Source organism: Tetrao urogallus, assembly GCF_951394365.1.
Source record: "Tetrao urogallus genome assembly, chromosome: 1".
NCBI lineage: Eukaryota > Metazoa > Chordata > Aves > Galliformes > Phasianidae > Tetrao > Tetrao urogallus.
Window position 1 is genome coordinate 63,275,793 of NC_136813.1, and position 20,105 is coordinate 63,295,897.

Sequence of the window (20,105 nt, forward strand, 5' to 3'; positions counted from 1 at the left end):
ATACCAAGTAACACCAAGGAAGCCTTTGGAACTACCAATGGACATTTTGTTTAAGTCATCCTTTCTATATAAGTGCTTAGCAGTGTTAGGGTATTTTCAAAAGGATTAGCAGAACTTGTGTTTTCTTGGGTTTTGTGTGTAGATTTCTTGTTTTTACACTCCTCTGCTTTTAACTCCAGTTGCCTCATAGCTGTGGCCTTGTTTTTAACAAGTTATTGGGTAGTCCTCAAAACATGCTGTTGATGGTTAAGAAAGTGGTTTTATGAGGTGGACTCTGCTCTCTGCCATTTCATCTTTAAGCTAGAATCTTGATAGTTGGACAAATCTGCTTGTAGATTACATTTACTACTTTGTATTCTGATGTTGGCATAGCCACTTGAGGTGCAGTATTTGAGAATAACAATCCAATTTTCTCTGCTGTTGACCCTGGGATCCCAGGGAAGGAACACGTGCTGTTAACCTTGTGAGTATGTCCTGTGGTAGCTTCTCGTAATGTAGATATCTTGCGTCAGTGGGAATGATGTATTTGATTGTTTAAACTTGAAACTTATTGTATTGTGTATTGTCTGGCAGCTGATAACCAAACATAATGAGTTACTTTGCTTTGAAATTATTGTGACAGTGCTGAAAATTACCTATTTAAAAAGTGATGGCTGCTGTCCTGCTATTAAGCACACATCGTTATAGTGGAAGAGCAGCACAGCTTTAAAAGCTGTTCATTGTAAAAGCAAGCTCTCCCTCAGCATGGTGCAATACATCCTGCCTTTCCTGTGCAGTTCTAGCTGACATAACACATGCACACGACTGCACAGTGCACACTTTAGAAATCATCTGTATTCTAAACGCGTAGTTATAGAAAAGGTTATTAAAATGTAACTTACTATCATTTTTTAAGCTTTAATTCTGATATCAGTTGGTAGGAAATATTTAGAAGTCTGATAAAGTTATTAAAGTTTTAGTGCTTCAGAGCATTTCAGTTGGGCTAATGTTTTCAATGTGGGAGGGTGGGGGAAAAAAAAAAAAAAGAGGAATTGAGGACTTGGTTTCTGTGTTTATATAAGCTTCTGTACTAATGAGTAGAACATCCTCAAATGGATACACTGACAGCAGGGACTTGGCAGGCAGGCTCCCAGCCACTGATGCCGGTTGCTCCAAGCATGGAACTATGCCTGCAATGATGAGGCAAGTGCTTCATCTGAAAAGAAAAGAAAGCATGGATCAGAGACAGAAGAAAAGAGCTGCCTGAGCCAAGGACATGCTGCTTCCTCCTTAATGGCACTAATGCTCCAGATCTGTGTGTTTGGCAGTGTTCCTGGGCTTACTGTTCTTGGTCAGAAATATTGAGAGGCTTAATGCAGTTGCCTGAATGTTAGGTGTCTAATGTGATACCCTAAATTACTTAATTTGATTTCCCAAAGGGCTTGAGTGTCTGATATGTCATAATTGCATCCGGCATCCTGTGAGGTTGCCCACACCCAAGTGCATCTCAAATGTTAGCAAATGCCAGTGTTTAAGAAAACTAACTGGAGCACTTCTGGAGAAGTGTGTGTGAGCGTGTGTGTCTGTATGAGGCCTACTATGAAAGTAACGCCTCCTACGTTATGATGTTGGCTCATGATGTCAGAAGCAGATGTTGGTGAGATGGCAGTAGAGGTTGATCCTTCCCACGAATATTCCATTACATGCTGTTGTCATGTGAGAGATGGCAGCAGAGGGGTGGTCTGACACTATGGTGTCTGACATGAAAGTGCGGATGGAGCAAAGGCTTTTGCAAAGGAATGGATAAGTGACCTAAAGGATAGGAAAGAAAACGGAACGTGGAAAAGAAGTTATTAATCTTCCTTTTATATTTTATACAAGAAAAACATGGAAAGTAATGCACAGTCAATGCATGTTTCCAGTAACAGTGAAAATAACATTTCCTAATGAGGGTTCTGGGAAAATGACAGAGTGGGGTTAGATTAGATTTCTTTTATCCTATTTGCATCCGGAGATCAAAAAGACAGGATGGATTTGGTGGATAATAACTCTTGCAGAGGTGACAGTATTTGTGGAGAGCCCAAACCTTGCTGACTGACTGTTACTTTCATAGACATTCACGTTATGCAGAATTAATAACTGGTATGTTCCCTGGTGCTGGGGTACAATTTGTGCAAATGTGGAAGGAAACGTTTCCCCTCTGCCTTCCTCTCTCTCTTCCTTTCTCTGAAAATGGAATATACAAAGGTATATCAAATTGCTAAACAGAGATATGGGAAAGCACAGAGAAAAAGATTTGATTCCTGTTATTTACAGAAGACAAAGGCCTACATTCATAAATAGATTCCTAGAATATTTGTGTTGAGCATCAAGTGAGATGAGTCTGTTTTCTTCAAAACAAAAAATGCATTGGCAGTGGCTGTGAATTTCGAATTTTTAAGATTTTTCTTGTATTATTTCCTTTCATAAAGCTGCTGTTTACTGATAAGCTTGTAGTGTTCTGATCTATGCTCTCTTTGTAATGGCTCAACAAAACAGAAGATGCATAGAGTTGCACGTTGTGTTTAAAAAAAATGGGAATGCCAATGATTCTAGTTTTTAATAAAGTATAAGAGACAGTAAGACAGACTTCTGAGTGCCTGAATAGAAACAAATCTGGAAATTTAGACTCAGTTCTCTGGGTCTCAGTGTGTGGGAAAGAAGATAGAGACGTCCACTCCATAAGCAAAATACAAAGAGAGTAAAGAGTTGAAGTTAGCTTAGCACACTGCTGGCTCATGGCCAACCTGTCGTCTACCAGGACACCCAGGTCCCTCTCTGCAGAGCTCCTCTCCAGCAGCTCATCCCCTAACCTGTACCGGTTTGACCTCAACCACTTCAAATTAAAGAGAGTCTGACAGTGAAAAAGGTTCTCTGAAGTTCAGGTACATCAGTATTTCATTTACTAGTTGTGAGTCAGAGTTGCCTTTTGCTGATGATTTCCATCAAGAATGTCCACGTTGCCCACCTGTGTTTTGGAATTAAAGCAGACTGTGAAGTAGTGTTCTACAAGGCAACTGTGGTTTTATAACTTCAGGTTAATATGCATTTGCTGGGATTATTATACTTAACAGGCCTGTGGCTTTCAGAATTCTAATTTGAAAGAATGTTTCAGAAGGCATTATGTTTAAGTAACAAATAGACAAAAATGTTTTTGATTCCATCCTAGGGAAAAATATCAGCTAAACAAAGTGGAGAAAAAAAAGGCACATGCTTTTTAGTATTTCCGAGGGCTGTTGCCTATAAATCCCAGGTCAGATGTCAGAATGCCTTAACCAAAAGCACAGCAACTTTGGTGGCTTTCTGTCTCCAGAAAAACATTTTGTAGCCTTGAAAGCTTGAGATTTATCAGTGTGTCAAGGAAAGGAGCTTCATAAAAGAACAGCTAATTGAGGCTGCTTTTAGGAGCTGTAGAACAGCCGCTCATTTGTAAATTAAATGTTATTTCAAAGTGAATTTTCTAATTCATAAACTGTATTTCTAAGCAGAAGATTGATTATAGATATGAGCTGTGTTATGTGCATTCATGCTTCTATTTTTCGTATCTGTGCAACTGCTGTCAGAGTAGGTGTTATCTGACAAGTGTTCAGGCAGGGCTCAGATATAAAAATATCCCTTCTGTTCTAAACATAATCTTAAATAAGATGTGACATATGCATATGTTATATGTATGTGCATATGATAGACAGATATAGAAAACAGACTGAAAAAAAGTGGGCTTGATTATGGAGAAATAGTTTTCATTACTTCCCATAACGGTTTCAGCATCTTGCCAGCTTTTAAGCTTGATGCCTTCCTGGCATGGTAAGTTCTGGGACTGGGGCAGAAACCCCACCTGAGTTTCAGAAGTCAGCACAGTAGGAGAAATGGCTGCTGTGGCAGTAGGGCTGCTCTTGAAACAAAGCAGAACCCAACCACTGCTTCCCCCAACACGGACCACCTCCGCAGTGTTGTCTTCCACTGGGAGCTCATGATCACAGAGATGCACACAAGTACATGCAGTGTTGGAGCTGACCAAATCTAGTTGTCTTGCAGTTCAGTGTGGGAAATTCTGCTGAAATCAGTGCAATGGGGATCAGCGTAGCTTTCTGAGACCTGAGTGTATGATTTTGACTCTGCTGAGCCTTGATAACTGCTACCTGCCTCTGTGTGTTAGTGTGTTTTTAAATTAATTCCTATTAGCTTATTGCCACAGACATTTTAATTCGGGGTCAAAGGGCTCTGTTCTCCTTCTTGACTTGTAGCTATAGAGTGTGGATTAATGGCAAGTATTTACCTAGCTTCAGACATATTGGATAAAGACAATCTGGAATTGACATCTGCAATTATATCTTAATAAATTGCAAGTGGAGCTAATGTTTGTAATTTTAATCAAGTGATAATTTCTGAACTAATTTTGTCCCTGGCTGGTGATGTGTTTAATGTGGAAGGTAGTGCTTAATGTTTATTTCTCTAGTTTCCAATTGAAGGAAGGTTTGAAATGTGTAGATAGATTTTTTACATATTCATTTGAATGTATTAACAATAAATGAGGTTTGTTAAAAGTGTCTTTTGAGTAGGTGTAATATACAAGCAGTTTTCAGACAGTAATCTGAACAAACACCTCTGTGATCCCCTAGAAAAAAATAAGAATGAGCAACTTTTCAAGCGTTGATACCACCTAGTGGTAATAAATATTGTTACTTATTTACGTATGTATGTCTATTTGGTATCAAGAGGTATGAAGTTTGTGTTTATACATAAAGAAAGAGAAATTAAAGCCTGATAACTGACTATCTACAGGTGTGTAATACTGCAAAAACTGTTGGAGAGGGGGTAGTTAGAATTCTAAGATTTGCACTTCACTCCTTAAAAATATTAGGGAAGGTTTTGGGTACAGTTTAAAATGTATTTGTTCTTTTGCATTACAAAAAATCATTCATTACTCATCTGAATGAGGTTAATGGGGACTTTCTGCAGGTATGTAATATAATAGTCCTTTGTACATTTCAAAATAAACAACCCCACAACACACAATTATGTTAACAAAGAAAAAAATGTAGAGATATTGAAATAATAATCTGTCTCTGGAATAGAAGTTTGAATTCAGATATCATTAATGTATTGGCTGGGAGTTCCTGGCAGAGTTGTTAATGAGGCTGTGCAAAGAACCAGAGCAGAGGTCAGGTCTCCGAGAAAACTAATCTGGCAAGAGAGTCCATGCAGATAGGTTTCCTGACCTGGTTCAGAATAGATCTGCAGAGTTCATTCTGGTGGCACAAGAATGAGCTGGCCTGACCAGACATGGGAAGCAAAGGAGAGAGGTTGGAAGTGATGCCAGCGCATACCTGGCAATAGTAGTTACAGTGTTGGCTTCTTTGTGTAATGCAATGGGTAGAGACCAGATCTAGGGATCTTCCTAGTAAAACGTTACTCAACTGCTCTTTAACAAGTGCAAAAGTTTTAGCTAGCCCTTTCTATTACAGTAGTATGTGAAACCACCTTTCACTTTTTCAATCAATTGATGTAGGTCTAGTGTAAAATTAGTGTTTATTATTATAACTCAGATAAAGTGTTTAATAATACATAAGGTGGTAACATAGCAATTGATTGATTGATGGTTGATATATGTAGACTGTCTTATGTTTCCTTTTTATTTTATAGGTACTTGTTCCACAGTGGCAATCCAGAGCATCCAGGAGATATACTGCTAAACACAACCGTGGAAGTTTTGCCTTTTCAGGTATGAACACATTGATTTGTTTCTCCTTCATTATAGGATAAAAGCAAAGCCTCATAATTGTATTGACTTCCCTTTTTTAACAGAGTAAGACAGACAAGATGGTTTCTTTTCTAACTGCAGCCTTTTGATGCTTGTACTTTTTTTAAGATTGGCTCTGTTGACAGAAAATTATTGGAACTATTCACATAATTCCTTTAGAACACAGCCTGCTACAAGTATTGATGGTAATTTGGAGGTGAACAACTTTGTTTTCTTCCAATTCACTGTTACTATTTAAAACAAAAAATAACCAAATAATCTGCCCTTTCCTGTGTGTTTTGGAAAAGGAGAAAGCTAAATCAGTCTCCTTTTTGACCTAGTTAAGAAAAAAAAAGACAACTTGGTTCAGGAATTGACATACATCCAGACCTGATCACAAATCCTTGCAGATTTTTCAGTATCTGGATTCCCAGACTAAATCTGTGTCTTTGTCTTGATGACCTAATTTTTTCCACCATAGATCAGTCTGCATTTTATTTCAGGGGAGCACTCTACTGTCTAAAATATATTCTAGCTTGAAGCCAGACGATACAGGCTCTTTTTCTTCAATTGGATATTACACCTAATCATTTATATCAGAAAACTCTGGGAATGGCTAAGGATATTACTTAAAACAAATTTGTTTTACAGGGTATTAAAATAGCTAAGTATGTCTGTCTTCTCCCATACCAACAATTCAGGTTTCTTGAAATCTATTTTTTACATGCCATATTCCAAATTAAAAAAAAACCCAAAACATTAATAAGTAAATGATCATGGAGGGATTGTATAGTGCCAAAAACTAGACTGGATTGGTCTGGGACTTGGAAGGAGGGGAAACAAATAGCAGATGGACTTAATGTCCTGTGTCCTGTGCCTGTCAAGAAATTTTGTAACTGATTCCTGGGAAATTCCTATATTGGGTCTTTTAGTATTGGGTTGTGTGATTCTGGTTGTAATTTTCAGGCTGTTTTTGAAGCTCTGGTGTACAGTTGTTTTTTTTTCTGTGCTTATGAAAGAAGCTTATTGGTATCCACCCTTTTCGGTAAGGCAGTGATAATTGAAATGCTTCCCTTGCTGGTCTGAAGGCTTTCCATTTTACCCAAATTCTTATATAAAAAAAAATGAGCTGTAAGTTTCATTTGGCCTGAGAGAAACCTCTGGCTCAACCATAGGAAAACAAGGCAAGACTTTGCTTTTGCTTTTCTTTTTCTGTGCGCACTCCTGTCTGCTATGTATTTTGTTCATGTGGCAGTTGATGTATCAGTGAGGTGGGGCACTTAAAGTACTTCCTTCTTCTACTTTGAAGCCAAATACAGCTCCATTCTGGAGTACTTATATTTGCATTGGCTGACCAAAGGCTATAAATAACTATTCTATACTGGCTTATAGTTTATTTAGAGAAGCTGGATGCTGGATATATAACAAGTGCGTACAAATTTGGCCTTCCTTGGCAATGTCATATGTGAAAAAGTAAATAAACTTATCTGTGCTTTGTTATTGTAGAATGAAGAACTGGTGTTAAGCAAAGAAACCAAAGACAAACGCTTAGAGGATGGTTACTTCAGAATAGGTATGCCACAGACAGCAGTGCTTTTTTCTTACTCATATAGAATGCCATGTGTTTTGTTACTACTGCAACCAATAAGACACTTTAAAACCAAACCAAACCTATATCTGGGTTTTGTTCTTCATTTTGGATGTGTGACCTTCTAGACTTTAGTTAACATTGCTTCCAGTATATATTCTTTGAGATTGATGTACTAAACAAAGGCCTATTGTGACTGCTAACTGCAGTGCAGCCATGCCCAACTTCTCTGCCAGAATACACCAACCTACATTACCATTGAGGCATCTCCAGGTTGCATAAAATCCTCTCTCACGTCCTGTGGCTGCATGAGTCCCTCCCAGTGAGCTGCTGTCAACTCGAGTTGCTCGAGTGCCTGTCAACAGGGGCTGGGGTTTGAACCAACCCTACAGTCAGACAATCAACCCTTTTGTCATGGGATGAGATTGGCATTTCTGTAACCAAATGACTGCTGGGGAAAGGGGCAGGAAATGGCAGGATACCTGTTGTCAAGAAAAAGAAATGTTGCTTGTGGATCAGGTTTGGATACTTTTCGATCCAACTTTTTTTATACTGTGTTTGATATTGGCTGGACTTCCCAGTTATAAAGAAAGCAATTTTTTTTCATCTTAATGAATTACAGTTGATGCACTTACATTTCAGGTGTAAATTCTAACTGGGCTTTTAATCTGGATTCTTACTAATTGTATTAAATATATTTACTAATATATTTCATATTATTACTTATATTATTATTAATAATAATATATTAATATTACTACTTACTAATTGTAATAAATATATTTAAGGATTCTTTAAATGGGAGTACATTAAGCATGAATATGCTCAATGCTCTCTGAACACACATAAGCCAGGGGCTTCATATGTAGGTCCATGATATTACATGAAAATCTGTGCTAAAATCCCCTATGATCTTCAGGGGTGCTCATAGTACAGACAGTTCAAAAGTTCTGATTTTTCAGCGTAATCCTGTTCAGATCTGGCTTCTCTGATGACATCTCCTGTCTTGATTGCTGCTACAGTATCAGCAAATTGATACCAAAACATTGGCTGTTTTCTGTTTTGGGAAATAATAGAATCATAAAATGGCTTGGGTTGGAAGAGACCTTAAGGGTCATCAATATCCAACCCCCCTACCATAGGCAGGGGCACCAACCTCCATATCTAATACTAGACCATGATACTAATGATACCAGTCAGCCCTGCATTCAGCAGCACCTGGTATCAGCTGTGAATTGTGATATTGTAGATGCATTTTTTGGACATAGAGTTTGTGCTTTGTTGACTAGAAGTTAATTGAGGGTATACTTTCACTTCTGTTACAGGGAAATTCGAAAACGGTGTTGCTGAAGGAATGGTTGACCCCAGCCTAAACCCTATTTCATCATTCCGGCTTTCAGTAATACAAAATTCAGCAGTCTGGGCAATTCTGAATGAGGTGAGAGATGGTATAATCTTCTAAAAATAAAAACTGCAAATGTGAGATTTCTTATTCTTTCAGTGTGTTTGAAGCTCAAAATTTTGGCTAGCACTGAAAACAGTTCCTTCCTCTATTACTGAGAGAACTGCAATCTCCTTAAAATGTAATGAGTTTTTTTCTGCTTTTCTGTTTCAGATTCATATTAAAAAGATGACAAACTGATCATTGAAATCCCCGTTAGAGGGATAAGAAGGAATCCTTGAAAACTTTTCCTATGAAATCTGACATCCTTAGCAAGTCACAAATTGAAAATACTGAGCATGCACCTTATTCCAAATTTTTCATTTTCACTTGAACTCTACCTCTCGTGAAATCTACTGTAGATGAGAAGATTGTATTTACCCCTTCTTATCTGAACCATCCAGAAACTGATGCTCCACACTGATAACGTTCATCTGAGGCCTCAGTTGCCCTCCACTTCAACGTGACTTTGCCATCTTACAGCTGCAGAACCCTGCTACGCTTAATCTGTACTATTTTGATAGTATAGTAATATAGAGAAGTTGTACATATTGTTACATTCCTGAAAGAAGAAAAATATATAATTATTGTTAAATATGTTTTATGAAGGGGGTACTTTCGGAGTTTCATTTATTTTCTATAACAAGAACCCTCTTTTATAGATTGTCAGGGATATATATTAAAAATGTTAGGGATGTTTAATTTATTAAAATAATTTGAAAAGTACATATTTTTATGCAGTAAAATTTTAAATTGATATAGTTTTTCTTATGAATTCTCTAGTTTAAGTTATCTTTCTACATTTTTCTTTGCAGATGCAAACATAAATTAATACCATATTTCAAATATACTGCCATGTTACAAACAAAAACAACCAGTTTAAGTTTCTAAATTATGTAGTTTTGTACACAGAATTTGAATTATGTTCAGAGGCACTTATCAGAGTTCTGAAGAGGATTCTTCTTTGGAACAATGAAATTCCACTCTGTACAGTTTGTAGCCACATGAAGAGCATGTTGAAATATCTTATTTCATATTATGTACCAAATCTGCAGTGATTTTAGATACAATAATCCATTGCATTTTAGAAGAGTTTTTCAATTCCAAACTGTTCTTTCTATAAAAAAAAAAGAAAAAAAAGAAGAAAAAAAAAAAGGAAAAAAAAGGAAAAAAAAACAACAAAACTTTTTAGGCATTTCTTAGCCTGGACAAATTCATTTTCTGTACTAAAAAAAGTATTCCCCAGCTTTGCTTTTGGAATGACAAGAGATTAACTTCTTTCAAAAGAGTTAATAGTAACTAGATATACTTGATCTACAGAGATCTTTCAAGGAGTTACTGCAGTGTTTGTTTTGTTTTTTTTTGATACATCACAGTGAGTAGTTCTGGTTTATTTATATTTTCTTCCATTGTTCAAAAGTAAGGTTTTGGATTGACTCCTTTAGTGATCAGTGTAAGAACTTGCTCTTACTAAGATAAAAAGTGAATTGGGTCCCTAATAAGAAGTTAGTTAGCGCCCTGCATTTTTGTTGCAAAGGAAACAACAGTGATCTTAAACTAAAAACTCTGTCAGGAAAAGGGGTTTGGATTAAATTCAGAGTGGAATTGTTGCAGCACTAATGCTGCCACTGTTAAGAGTCCTTCAGCTTAGGTGAAGGTGCTTGTGACACAGATGTGGGAAGATTTAAGTTACCTGGTCAGAGATGGTCAGGAAGAAGCAGCAGGATTTCCTCTCCAGTAGGAATGAAGTGCCTGATTGATGCTGGAGGGAGGCCTCTCCCTGGCCTGGGGATTCTCAGCCGTGCTGCAAAGCAGCCTCCTGGAATGGATGTCTCAAAAGCTGGTGCAGTTTTCCTTATGAGGAGGAGCTCCCTCATCCCCAGCAACACTGTGGTCTGGGCACAGACATGCAAAGCCTGCTGCAGGGTCTGTATTCTAGAGTGAAGATCTTGCATTCATGTCTCTAGCAGGAAAGTTCTAAGAGGTTTGGCCTCTTTTTCGTGGCCTACTGTTAAGGAGCAGGAGCCTAGACCTGACTTCAGCATTGCAAGCTAAGAGCTATTACCACTGGGATACAGAGTCAACTTGTCTTTTCTTCTGCCTCCTTGACCAGTTGTGTTGTAGCTTAGCCAGAGCAGCAGTACTCAAGTTGGTAAGCAGAACTACTTCTACAGGCCAGTCATTTTGTTTTAGCTATGTTGTCTGAGGGTGCAGGGAAGATACGATTTGTACACAGAAGCCCTGTGTAGATGGACAAGTTTAAGTTGAAAAAATAAGAAACCTATCAGGCAAACCTTGTTTGCTTTTTTTTCTGATTATATCAGCTGCTGTAAATAAAAGTGAGGAAGGTTGGCTCAAAATTCTACCTGAATCTAGCCTGTTGTGCTGCCATATTCCAATCTGTTGTATGTACAGTGTCATTCCATCAAAGTATTAGCCTGCAGTGGCTTTGTATCACACATTAACTGGCACAGATCTAAAGAAGTAGGTTTTCTTCTGAGCTGTGTCTGCAAATGAATGATGCAGACAAGGTAGGCTTTAGCTACTTACTATGGTTTTGATTGCAGAAATACATAAAGTACTGTAGTTTCTTAAAATAAGGTGTTTTGTTGATAGTAACTTTTAGCTTTTTCCACAAGTTCCTACATTCATTGGTACCGTTTATTGATGATGTGCTTCCTGTCAAAGCATCGCTGTTTCCAATGTTTCACAGTTGTTAAGATGAATCATTGACAATAGATGTAATTAGATAAATCCCTTACAACATTCACTACCAAACTGGGGGGTTACCAGTACATTTAGTTCTCAAGAACATCAAGATGACATTTATCAAAAGCAACAAATTAACTAGCGCTTGATAAAGCATAGAGGTTTTGGTTTTGTTTCTTCTTAAAGATTGCATTGTATCAGCAGGAGTTGGGTTCCCTGAACGCTTATGATCTTCTTCAGCTTGTATATTTTTGCAATAATTGTGCCACAAATGAAGTTTTGTAGATTCAGGTAAATTCAGACCTATCAGGAAGTTCTGCAATATTGCTTGGAAATTATCACTACAGAGCTATTTTGGGCTTTCAGACTTCCAAATTCTAATCCTCAAGTTGGTCTAATGAAATGCAAGTCTCCTCCCTGGAATTACTGCTGAAATAAGAATGCTTTGGCTGCTTGGTTCGACAGTCACTGCCTCAGGTACTCTGGGTATGTTCCAGATGGGCCGTGTATCTTACATGTGTCATAAGTTATAAATTATTACCACAAGATTCCTCTCAGCATTTTAAACCAATTACCTGATTTCCTACATTTAATTAACTTTTTTTTTTTACCCTGTAGGTCAGTGAATCTTATAGTAAACAAATAATGACAAATGTTTCAAAATAAACCGTTATCCTAAGACCCTATTAGCTGCTTCAGAAAAGATGACTTGAACTCAAAGTCATTAACAGAAAAAATCCTTTTTTGGTTGAATTATTCTTAGTGTCATGTATTGGATGCAAGCAGAGCAGCTGATCAGAGCACCAGCTCTTTGGAGCTGATCATGGTTGCTCTGGACCAAGGAAATATAAAACTCTCAGTATAATCTTACCGTGCACGATTCGTGGGTAGTCCTACTGAAAACAAAGTAATGTGAACAGAATCCCATTAGCACTTTTTTAATATACATTTTTCTAAAGTAACTGTTTAAGACTTGTGCTTTTGTAGGCATCCTAACAATTTGTTGGTAGTGATAGAAAATATTCCTAAAGGCACGTTGATTCTTCCTTAACTAAAACGAGGTTTAGGAAAATTAACTATCAGACTCATGGGCCAGTGGAAGGCTGCACTCTTCTGTCACAAGTTCTAGCTCTTCTGAAAGAAACTATTTTAAGGTATCTTGAGTCAGTCAAGAGCAAAGCAAGTTACACTTGACCCATATAATATAAATCATTCCTTGAATGGGCTGGAGTGTAGTTGGTGTTTGGCAAAATCAAATGACAATGTAACATTTTTCCTTTTTTTTTTTTTTAAATATGTATTATTTCAATAGTGGGATTCTTTTGTTGTTGGAAATGCTTGCTGCAAATGAAGTGTTGTAGTAATTTGTAGGTTGCTTCCAACTTGGCAGAATATTGTTTTAATTTCATGGAAAAGAAAAATCTGATTTTTCAAACCTTGTCCCTCTGCAATACATCGACCTTGAGTTTTATATTTGTCCTTACAAGGAGGGATGTGTTCTGAACTAGTGAAGGCAAGGAGCTGTAGTAGAAGGAAGAAAAAGCCCTATGCTTTCTGTCTTTACGGTCACCAGTGTAATGCTGAAAGGCTTTTAAGCAGCTGGTGTTTTCAGGCTAGCACCAATTGCTGATTTAAAAACACACCCCATGCAGACATAATGAATTATTCTTTGAGTGTTTTAGTTCTTAAGGGTTTTGCTGATTTCTGCTGTGAACTGTGAGCAGCTACAACTTCAAGTAGCTTAATTGTGAGAACTATGAAGCCTTGTTTTGAGGGGATGAACTCTGAAGGCAAGGTACACAGGCCCCAAGTCCTCCATTGATTTCAATGGCATCGTACCAGAGGGCGCTAATATGAAGAATTTTCAGTGTTGAACTTAAGCGGTGCTAGGATTCCTTTTAGGGAACGTAGTACAGTAAGGCCATAGCTGCCTGCAGGACGGGAGCTCGTTTGCCAGGGCAGCCTGGAATCCTTAGCCTTCCTTGTGTCAGCGGTTCAGTGCTTTCCTTGTTAAAAGGGGAACGTTGCTCAGTGGCTGCTGAGGGGGGAACACAATTCTCTTCAAGCCTTAACAGTGGCTGAAACACACAGTACTGTAAGATGCACTGCCAGCATATTTGGTATTTTAAGATAAGATATAGTTTTTCCTTAGAGATCGAATTCTAGTATTGAAATACAAAGTCTTACTGTATGCAGTTTACTCTTGCATTGTTTTTGAAACTGAATCCTAGTGCTCACGTTTCATATTGAACACAGTCTTAGGGAAGTCATCATCTTCATTTTCCAGAAGGTGTTGTTTGTGATGGTCAGTTTATTCTGCCTTGTGGACTTCACAGCTGTAGGCATTGCCATAAGCCTGTGTGGCCAAATTAACTCGTACTTTCCTTCCATTTTCATTAACATCCCACTTGTAATAGTGGATGTAATAATACCCATTGGACTTCTCTAGATTAGATTAAAAAACTTGCTGCTATATTTGGAAACCTGGTATGGGGTCATGGTAATCGTGCCTTGCATCAATGTTACTTCTGTGTGCCAGCATTGTCTGTGTATATTTGAAATTACCATTACAACAAAACGACCTAAAGTTCTTTCATAAAAGGAGAGGACAGTTCTCCACCCGGAGCCAGATGTTGCTTTACCACTGCAACAGTATTAACAACACTTCTACTTTCATGCAGTCCCAAGGCAAGGTGTTCCAATATTATTCTTATATCAAAATGCTCTTTGGTGTCACTTAAAACCCATGTAATGTAGAGCTTATGCCAGTATGTGCAAAATAGCTGCAGTAAGAGTTATGCTACATAGACTTGTTGCAGTTAGTTACAGATGTACAATTGTTTGTAGGAATGTACTGCAAAAGTATTTGAACAAAATTGCTAACATGTTTACTGGTGTAAATATTTTAATAAAAAAAAGACACTTCAAACTTTTTTTTTTTTTTACACAATTATCTACAATAAAGAGAAATTTACAACCATTTACAATCAGTTCTTAACTGTTTTTTTTGCCATCAAGACAGCTAAGATAAAGCAAAAATAATCAGTAGATAAATGAAGTCCTGTTTTTATTTCACTCTGTACTTATAAAAGGAACAAAGCATCTTGGTGAAGTTCCATCCGCATGCTAATGAGATCAAATAGAGCACAATGAGAAGAGCAAACGGATACAGAAGGATAGCTGTGTTCTTCAGAAAGGGCAATGCTGAAAAAGAGGCAAAAGTGAAGCACATGTAAAGGAGTGCTCTTTCAAACAGGTGCTTCATCGAGAAGGGCCTTGAGGAAAGACAGAAATAGTACTGCTCTGCTGTACTATCAGCCCTGCGCTGATCGCAGATATAAGAGAACTTGAGTTAAGTGGGATAGGTAAAGTCACCTAAAAATACAGACTTAACCTCAATACAAACTTTTATCCTATGTTTCGAAGTGGATTTACAGAAGAAAAGCAAGTTGAGATGTTACAGGTCTCCAAGTACAAGCTGCTGTAGTGAAAAATATAAATTCTGTTGTTTACCCTTATGAAAACATGCATTGGGTACATCTTTGTCAAACTGACACACAGACTAAAATAATGCTTTTTCTTTCAGTCCTACAGAAAAAGTTGCCATTACTTACCGCTGTATCCAAGGAATGTCACATAGATATAATAGCCAATTGCAATCAGCCATAATGTGTTCCCAACAAAATATCCAATGACTGAATTAGGTATGATGACATCTGAAAGAGAAAAATTGCTCTCAGCTGCTGTGATAGATGACTTCATCGGAGAGAAGACAAAATCTTTTACTTACAGTTGATGAAAAACAGCTGGATAAAATGCAAAATGACCAGGAGTGGATAGAAAGCATTCAGATGAACGTCAAAGGCATATCCCCACTCCACATCATAGTCTCTGTTCTGCTGCTTTACCAAGTACTTGTTAGAAATGAACCTACGTGCGAAGATAAGTGAAAATGTGGTTAATGTGAAGCTCTGAATTTGACTGACAAAACACTGGTATGAGACAGCAAGCTAACTCTCAGATCCTAATTCTGGTACTTCTGCTCTGGGAGAGAAAGATACTTAGTAATTATGCAAGCCAAACTGACCTCAGAACACTTTTGTTAAAACTCTGACTTCAATATTTGCATTCAACAGGTAGCTGAAAGGCACTGCAGGTAACAAATGCCGTAACTCTTCCTTTAAATGGTTCAGTGGCAGAATTTATCAGTGCAATTGCACGTTGGCTATTGCAGAACCAACGTCGCCAGTTTTTTGACTATAGAACAAACCTCAAGTCCTTACATTTAATTCAGTGTAAGGTCTGCTGATGTCAGAAAATAGATGCTGTTTAGAAGCAGAACAAACTCCATGTGCTTACAAACAAGAGAATCTTTCAGGGTAACTTCCTCTGAAATTTCTTTATGCCAGCAGAAGAGTCAGAAGGAGGCAGATACTGGATGCAGGGTAAGGTGAGGCAAGAAGGCCCTCAGATTCATTGTGAACAGGGGAAACTTTTGCAAAAAAAGGCAAGCATGTGCAGGAGGAAGAGACTTGAAGCAAGGCAGAAGAATTAAGATTCCTTTCTGATCACCGAGTTCTTGATTTGGAATTATTGTTTAAGTCCAACCAGCATAAGGAGAAAAACTTTAACGTTCACTAGAATACAGCCTTTCTACTGATGAACCTTCTAACAGGAACCAGTAAAGAAAAAGATGATTTTTTTAAAGCAACGTTTCATAGAGTCATGTTTGGAAAAGACAGCTAAAATAATCCAGTCCAACAATCAATGGCCCAAAACTTACAGTCAGCATAGCCCATCACTGTCCCAACAGTAGCCCTGAACTCCGAGGGGAAATGGTTTAAACTGGAAGAGGGTAGATTTAGACTAGATATCAAGAAGAAATTCTTTACTGTGAGGGTGGTGAGACACTGGAACGGGTTGCCCAGAGAGGTCGTGGCTGGCCCCTCTGTGGAAGCATTCAAGGCAAGGATGAATGGGCCTTGAGCAACCTGGTCTAGTGGGAGGTGTGCATCTCTAGAGCAGGGTTTGGAACTAGATGATCTTAAAAATCCTTTCCAACCCAAACCATTCTATGATTCTACAACTACTTACCACATCAGTGTTGCTATCAGGAGACCAACACCTACGCAGTCTATGAATACAACCCAAAGCAGCAACTTTATTGTTTCAAAAAACCCCATGTCCAGCACAAATCCAAATCCTACAGTAGACACTGAAAAGAGAAAGATTTTTGAAGTTAGCTTTGGAAAAGAAAGCACAAGATTGTAAATCAGTGTTATTTTTCTGAGTTTGGTGCTAAAAAATCTCCAGTTTCCTTTTTATCTTTAACCTCATGATCTTCAGTGCATCAGCTCTGAATTCACACAATGCTGCAATAGAATACTGTTTTGTAAAAGCTCCTTGTTAACCGAAGCCATGGGCAGACTCAGGGAGTTTCTAAGGCTGGGAAAGACCACTCACATCATCATCCAGTCGAACCAGCAGCCCACCCCCAGCGTGGACTGACCACGTCCCCCAGTGCCACATCCACACGGTTCCTGAACACCTCCAGGGACGGTAACTGCACCACCTCCCTGGGCAGCCTGTACCTTCGGAGATGCTTCCTAAAATCCAACCCGGCCCTCCCTTGGCACAACCTAAAGCCATTACTTCTCATCCTATCGCCGTCACCAGGGAGAACAGCACGGCTCACTTCAGCCCTACGCGGCAGCTCTCAGCCCCGCCTCCCCCCGCCTCTCCCTCGGCACGCACCGCAGAGCCACACGCTGAGGAGCACCAGGAAGGCGGGATCGTCCCTCGCCCACTGGTCCTTGGTCTGCTTCCGGTAGTGGAAGTTCCTGTAGACCCGCTGCGGGGAAGTGAACAGGTACAGCATCTGCCACAGAGCGAACTCGAAGTCCATCTGCCGCACGTGCAGCAGCCGCCGCAGGTACTTGTGCCGTTTGGCGCCGGCCGTGTGCCGCGCCGCATCGCGGGGGCTGAGCGCGCCGTTGCCCTGACTGCGGGCCCCCACGGAGGTGGTGGGCAGCATCGCACCACGGAAAGGACGGCGGACGGCGGCGCCAAACCCCACCCGCTCCGCCGCCCGTTCCGCTTCCGGCGACGCCGCGCACGCGTAGCGGCCACCTTCGGGCGGGGCGCTCAGGCCGGAAATCCGTGCGCGCTCCAATATGGCGGCCCGTCGCTGGTAGCGGCGCTTGAGCGCCATGTAGCGCGGTCCCTCCGCCATGCCCAAGTACTACGAGGAGAAGGAGGAGGATGGGCGGGCCTGCGGTGGGGTGCGGGAGGACCTGAAGCAGTGCCTGCTGGAGAGCCCCTGCGTCCTGCAGGTGAGAGCTAGAGCGACCCCGCGCCTCCACAGACCCGCCGTCGTCGCCGGCCACCTGTGAGGCTGCGGCGGGCGCGGTGCCTTGGCGGAGCCCCGAGTTTGCCTTCAGCGAGGCGTCCCCGGTGGCTCTGAGCTGAGGGCGCCCACTGGGTGATTTAATCCTTTTGCTTCTCATCCGACAGGAAAACAAAAGTCCCAAGCAATGCTTGAGGGAAGGGCACTGCAAAGGTTTGCAGCTCACGTTTTTTGCATGCAAAAGGTCGATGGTAAGTGCCCGTGTGCGCGCTGGGTTTCTCCTAGTGGTTTGTTGCTTTCAAGTCTTTCTCTCTGTTCTCCAAAAAAAAAAAAAGCCTTTAATTCAACAAACAGAGCAGTTTTGGCCCTTGGATTTCATGTGGAATATTGTGAACAGCAAAGTTGTAGAGTGTGAGTAAGCTGGAAGAGATGCTTATTAAGATTGAATTCAGCTTAGAATGCAGCAACCAAGATAAGTGAGGTGGGTGCTCTCAGCACTGCTTTTAATCAAGCCTTGATTTAAGTACCATTTATAGATGCTATAGCTGTAAACTGAGATATTGAGTAAACTGAGGTATGAAGCTGAGTTCTGTCTGAAGTCATAGGAAAACGTGTACAGAGAACACTCGAGTTGGAAGGCTGTCGTGTCAAAAGGCACTTCCACTACTGGTATGGGTTTGTGTGCCTGAAGATAGGCAGTGTGGGGTATTAGAAGCACTTGGATGATTAGGGAGTTTGGCTTTTTATCTTTTCAATAGCGGGTTATCAGGCTAGGTGGTGAGAAGTCAGCTGTGAAAAGAAAGAAAATGTAATTAGATGAAGTTTGTCTAGTTCTGATAGGAGTTCCTTGCCCAGAAACATAAAAATATGCTGGGTATGTTAGCACTTGAAGTATGTAATACTTGATGCTGCAGCATAACTGTCTCCAGATGTCTGTCGTCTGTCTGTAGATCATTAAAGGAGTTTAATGAAACAGAGCATCTAGCACAGAGTTTCAAGTTAGGTGAGAGGAGGTGTGGCTCTCACAGGCTTCTGTTTAAGTTATCCCTGGCCCCACTGATATTGCTGCTAACTCCTCCTTAAACACAATCTGAATTTTCCTCATCCTGCTTGTGCATTGTTTGGAAAAAGGTCCTACTAGATTTGCATTGTTTTGTACTCATGCATCCCGTGCCACTCTTTATTTGTGGTATTACTGCATTTACCTCAGAATGCACAGCGTGCTTCCCACTTAGTTTTAATTTTGCATGAGATTTTAGGTATTGCGACATCTGTTGACTTGGAAAATCCCTGTAAGTTGCTGGCTGCGTCACTCACTTTCTGTGCACTGAGTTCAGCTTCATTTTGAACTTGATTCTGAAGCTACAAAATAGCAAGTGCTCTGAAGTATTTCTTCTGCAAAATGAACTGTGGTCTTTGTATTTTGTCTTCAATTTTCAGCTGGATACCAGGACAAGATTCAGAGGAAGGAAGGGATACTGAAGTCCTTGGAAGAGACCCTGTCATGGGAAGTTGGAGTTCATCAGTACTTTAACTGGAGCAGAGGCTAAAGTAAGAAGAATCTGTCTGCCACACATTCTTTTGTGCAGTGCTTTCATGGAAGGTGTCAACTTCTGGAAATTCTGATGGATGCCTGGGTGTGCATTTAAATGTTAAAAAGAAGGGAAGCATAAAGCTGCAAGTTCTGGCCGAAATGGGTACCTGCCACATGCCTGTAATAAAATACACAGAATCCAGAAAAAGCTGCTGAAGTTATCACTGTGTTCTGGAGTGAAGTTTGTCTTTTGTAGTTATACTAATTCTGGTAATATTTTACCATTACTAATAGAAAATAATGAAATTTGACTTGAATGGTGTGCCTGAGGATACCTCAGGGTAGAGCTGTCCTTAGAGTAGCTGAGTTGACCAAGGTGAGATGAGTGTGAGCTGCTTCTTTCCCAGTTAGTTTATTGCCCAATACTCCTGCCCTTCTACTCCTGCAGGTAGAAGTGGTGATGTCATTACAGTGCCACACACACAAGGATGGTCTCTCTTTCCTCATGATACAAATTCCTTTTAATGTAATTTTGCATGCTTATTAGCATGGTCTGATCTCATTGGATAACTGGATTAAAATTTGATTTCTGTATATTAAAGGTTGTTTGATCAATCTTACCGTAATCTGTCTTCTCATTGTATTGACACAGGTACAGGAGTATGATGGCAGTGTTCTTTTTCATAATTTGAGAGCTGTGTCCAGGCTGTGGCTGACTGCATGTGTTTG

The 20,105-nt window shown here is 39.8% G+C and overlaps 3 protein-coding genes across 3 annotated transcripts in view; 2 read left to right on the forward strand and 1 right to left on the reverse strand.

Annotated features, from left to right (window-relative positions):
• The window catches only part of MGAT4A (alpha-1,3-mannosyl-glycoprotein 4-beta-N-acetylglucosaminyltransferase A), a gene marked incomplete at both ends in the record, with an annotated part of 68,577 nt that extends 59,589 nt beyond the window's left edge, over positions 1-8,988 (forward strand). Inside the window, 4 exons of the mRNA XM_079549543.1 lie at positions 5,662-5,740; positions 7,265-7,331; positions 8,672-8,784; positions 8,962-8,988. Coding sequence (XP_079405669.1) covers positions 5,662-5,740; positions 7,265-7,331; positions 8,672-8,784; positions 8,962-8,988 — 286 coding nt within the window. The remainder of the gene's footprint in view (positions 1-5,661; positions 5,741-7,264; positions 7,332-8,671; positions 8,785-8,961) is intronic.
• Positions 8,989-14,563: 5,575 nt separating this feature from the next.
• On the reverse strand, positions 14,564-17,530 carry UNC50 (unc-50 inner nuclear membrane RNA binding protein; the record flags this gene model as incomplete). Its single annotated transcript, XM_079532725.1, has 5 exons — positions 14,564-14,700; positions 15,111-15,212; positions 15,287-15,426; positions 16,591-16,711; positions 17,251-17,530. 5 exons carry the CDS (start codon positions 17,528-17,530, stop codon positions 14,564-14,566), a joined length of 780 nt encoding a protein of 259 aa, XP_079388851.1.
• Positions 17,531-17,726: 196 nt separating this feature from the next.
• On the forward strand, positions 17,727-19,549 carry COA5 (cytochrome c oxidase assembly factor 5; the record flags this gene model as incomplete). Its single annotated transcript, XM_079543058.1, has 3 exons — positions 17,727-17,828; positions 18,010-18,093; positions 19,283-19,549. 3 exons carry the CDS (start codon positions 17,727-17,729, stop codon positions 19,322-19,324), a joined length of 228 nt encoding a protein of 75 aa, XP_079399184.1. The 3' UTR covers positions 19,325-19,549.
• Between the last annotated feature and the right edge of the window lie 556 nt (positions 19,550-20,105).